The 3,653-nt window shown below is 37.3% G+C and overlaps 1 protein-coding gene across 1 annotated transcript; it reads left to right on the top strand.

The window, feature by feature from the left end:
• Positions 1 to 2,877: 2,877 nt before the first annotated feature.
• TRIADDRAFT_6557 (uncharacterized protein) lies at positions 2,878 to 3,267 on the top strand (the record flags this gene model as incomplete). Its single annotated transcript, XM_002118088.1, has 1 exon — positions 2,878 to 3,267. A coding segment is annotated over one exon (390 nt), but the record flags the coding sequence as incomplete, so codon positions are not given.
• Between the last annotated feature and the right edge of the window lie 386 nt (positions 3,268 to 3,653).

Raw genomic sequence — 3,653 nt, 5'->3', positions numbered from 1 at the left:
TTGTGTAGAATCTGCTGATGTGAAAATTATTAAGTTTTTAACATTTTATTCCTGTCCACAACGAAATGACAACATTATAAGCATGATTGACGGCTTACTAAGCTAACAAGACATAGAAATTCGGTAGGGAAGATACTCGTAGGTTAATCTTAAACTCGTGTTTAATAAACTAATACAAATTAGAGCTGTTTTAATTTCATAAGGTCTTATGACTATGTATAAGTCATTGCAAAGAAACCTAATTTTATTTAAAAATAACATAAATTTACCTCTAATTGTAGCCCTTTACCAATATTTAGTTGTCTCACTTTACGGTTTGGGACATGATTCGAGTCGAAGGTAGAATGAGAAGTAACCCACTAAAAAATCGTATAGGAATAAAGTGCATTATATTCATATGCTACATAAAGTAGCGGTATTACAATAATTGATTGGCACGGATATTTAGTTTTTGATTAGGATTTTAGGGTTACCAAGACTGAATAGAACAGAATGAAGAATATTTCTTATCAACAAAAATACGATAGTAGAAATATGTCCTTAAATTAATTTTTGCAAACGAGAACCGCAGCTCATAACAAGGTTTATGCAAATACACCTTCTAAAGGCATTTTATAGAATCCTGCTAAGATGATTGTATATGAACTTTAGTATCTTTTTTCTGTTCTGTATAGGTATTTTAACGTATATATTAATAATTCAGAGTTACAATTAAAGGATATTTAAGGCTATTACCCATTTTGGTGGACACTTACGGTGCATCTACCTTATGCAGAGAGAGCCCACATACTTAAGTAATCAACAAGTGTCCATCATGGATAATGTAGAAATTTAAAGGTCAGTAGTTCAGTCAATGGTCAGCCTCGAGAGCTTTGAGTATACATTCAATTTTTCGTCAATAGATTGAATTAAGTAGTTTAATTTAGGCGTCACCATAAGATCATAATATAGCGATATAAACTATATACTAAAGAAAGGACTACCTGTACGCGGTACAGCAATATAATATAGAAGACCTAGCAAAGCATAAGTTAATTAATAAAACCCTAACTTAATGGCGCAGTTACTATAGCAACCTTTATCCGTCGGCTATTACATCATCCACATGAGACTAAAGAGTAAAAGCGCGGCATGGCCGCAGGTTCAACTGGGATTTCTAGCCAAGCAAGCTTCATGGTTATCAATAGTGCCCTTCCTCATGCAGGACTTTGCAAGGACTACTTATAGGTACGAAATAACCAATGAGTTAGTAGTCTGTAATCGCTGTAATCAAAGCGTGTATTTAGTGTATATGCAGTGGGATAGAGCTGTTTAGCCGAGTAGAGTTTTATGTCACCTGTCGATTCTCTTTTTATCCACTTGCTCCTATTTGCAATAAGCAGCGCGCAGTCGGATTGATAGAATTAAATCGACGTCACAGCAAAATCATCAAGTTGTTATTAGCCGATTTTTAAAACATCTATTGGTAAGTGACCTATTCCGTTTGGGTATCCATCCTTATACATTGTATTTCAAGTAAAAATAGAAATGAAAGATAGGTAAACGACGCCAACGAAACTATATTATAAGCATCCTTTCTTATTTTGCACTATCATTGATGTGGCTAGCATGCATTTTGCCATTATCTATTAGAGTAAAACGATCGTTGTTTGATGGTCATTATGATTATGAGTATAATGTATTTGTAAGCTGGAGAGAATTTTGTTAATGTACACGTAAATTAGTCTACTCCTTGGATTTAGTTTGGTATTGATTTTGATGCCAGCACACGATTGTTCGATAGCGTTATCTTCAGTAATCACCCACAGAGATTGATTGAATAATTTTCGGATAATCTTCCATGCGGAATGGATAGCGACATTGTAAAAGTTGATTTATTGATGCTTGAAAATTGTCTATAATGGAATAATTGATGTTGTTGTGTTTAAACTACGACTGGCACGCACATACAACCATTCCGACATAACCTCATCACGTAAATTAGTCTACTCCTTGGATTTAGTTTGGTATTGATTGATGCCAGCACACGATTGTTCGATAGCGTTGTCTTCAGTAATCAGCTACAGAGATTGATTGAATGATTTTCGGATAATCTTCCATGCGAAATTGATAGACGATATTGTAGAAGTTGATTTGTTGATGCTTGAAAATTGTCTATAATGGAATAATTGATGTTGTTGTGTTGAACTACGACTAGCACGCAAGTACAACCATTCCGACATGACCTCATTAATGCAGAGAGATAATATCGATCCGATGATTAGTCATGAATGGTTGCAACGAAGCTTGATTTCAATCTTATTTGTCTCTAACCTGTCGTTCAAGTCTTTAACTAACATACTATTGAATTGAGTGCAGGAAAAGATGGCTGATGATGAATCTGTCTCTTCCACGAGTGGGCTTCCTCACCATACCCGTATACAATCACTGTACGAAAAGGGCAACTCGTACAAGGCTGCCTTCCAGTTGGTGGACGGACTATCTTGTTATACACAAGCTGTCGATGCGATTGCTTCGTTGTCGAATCCTAGTGCGGATATTGATCGACTTGCATGCGATATTTATCTTGGTCTTTGTGACATTTACACTTTACAATATCAATTCAAGGAAGCTGTTGATTGGAGTGAAAAGGGACAAACTGTGGCTACTAAACTGCAAGATAAAGTGCGCATGGCTCAATGTTTACTAAGAAAAAGCGAGATTAAGAGACGCCAGGGGGATTACAACGGAGCACTGCAAGACGGTAAGAAATCGTTGAAAATGAAATTAAAATGGTTAGACGAAAAGGATACTCGTCTTGCCGATAGTTATCATCAAATTGGGCGCGTCTACTGGAACTTGTGCCAGTACGATCAGGCTATGGAGATGCATGACAAGTCACTGCAAATTCGATTGTCAGTCCTTGGTCACAATCATCCCGATGTTGCGCAGTCATATCACAACATAGGAGTTGTCTATCATGACCAAGGCAAGTACGATCAGGCTGTGGAGATGTATAACAAGTCACTGCAAATTCGATTGTCAGTCCTTGGTCACAATCATCCTGATGTTGCGTGGTCATATCACAGCATAGGATGTGTCTATCTTGACCAAGCCAAGATCGATCAGGCTATGGATATGCATGACAAGTCACTGCAAATTCGATTGTCAGTCCTTGGTCACAATCACCCTGATGTTGCCAACTCATATAACAACATAGGAGTTGTCTATAGTCACCAAGGCAAGATCGATCAGGCTCTGGATAACTTTAAGAAGTCACTGTATATCGCAACCTTAAGCGGAAATGATGGCCTAGTTACAATGACCAAAAAGAATATCGAAATCGTTCTCCGGCAGCAGAAATCGCCGACATCAATAGCGAGAAATTGGATCAAAAGTATCCTTGAACGGTTTCAACTGAATCAAACCAACAACGATATAGCGCCAGCAAATACGATCGACGGCAGCCATAACAACCAACACGTACAAGAGAAACGTAAGTAGAGTTTTAATACAGTAGTAGACGAGAGAGCGATGGATAACCGTAACCCTATTCTGCATTTTGTTGTTCTACAGCTTTGCAAGAAAAGAAATATTACAATGCATATAGCAAAGCATTAAAACATGGCCATTGCTTTAATCGTTTAATACGAGGCATGTTTATTGGCCCTCGC

This window comes from Trichoplax adhaerens, genomic scaffold, assembly GCF_000150275.1.
Source record: "Trichoplax adhaerens TRIADscaffold_36 genomic scaffold, whole genome shotgun sequence".
Taxonomy (NCBI): Eukaryota; Metazoa; Placozoa; class Uniplacotomia; order Trichoplacea; family Trichoplacidae; genus Trichoplax; species Trichoplax adhaerens.
Note: the sequence above shows the minus strand (reverse complement) of the source record. Positions and strands in the feature narration are given on the sequence as shown.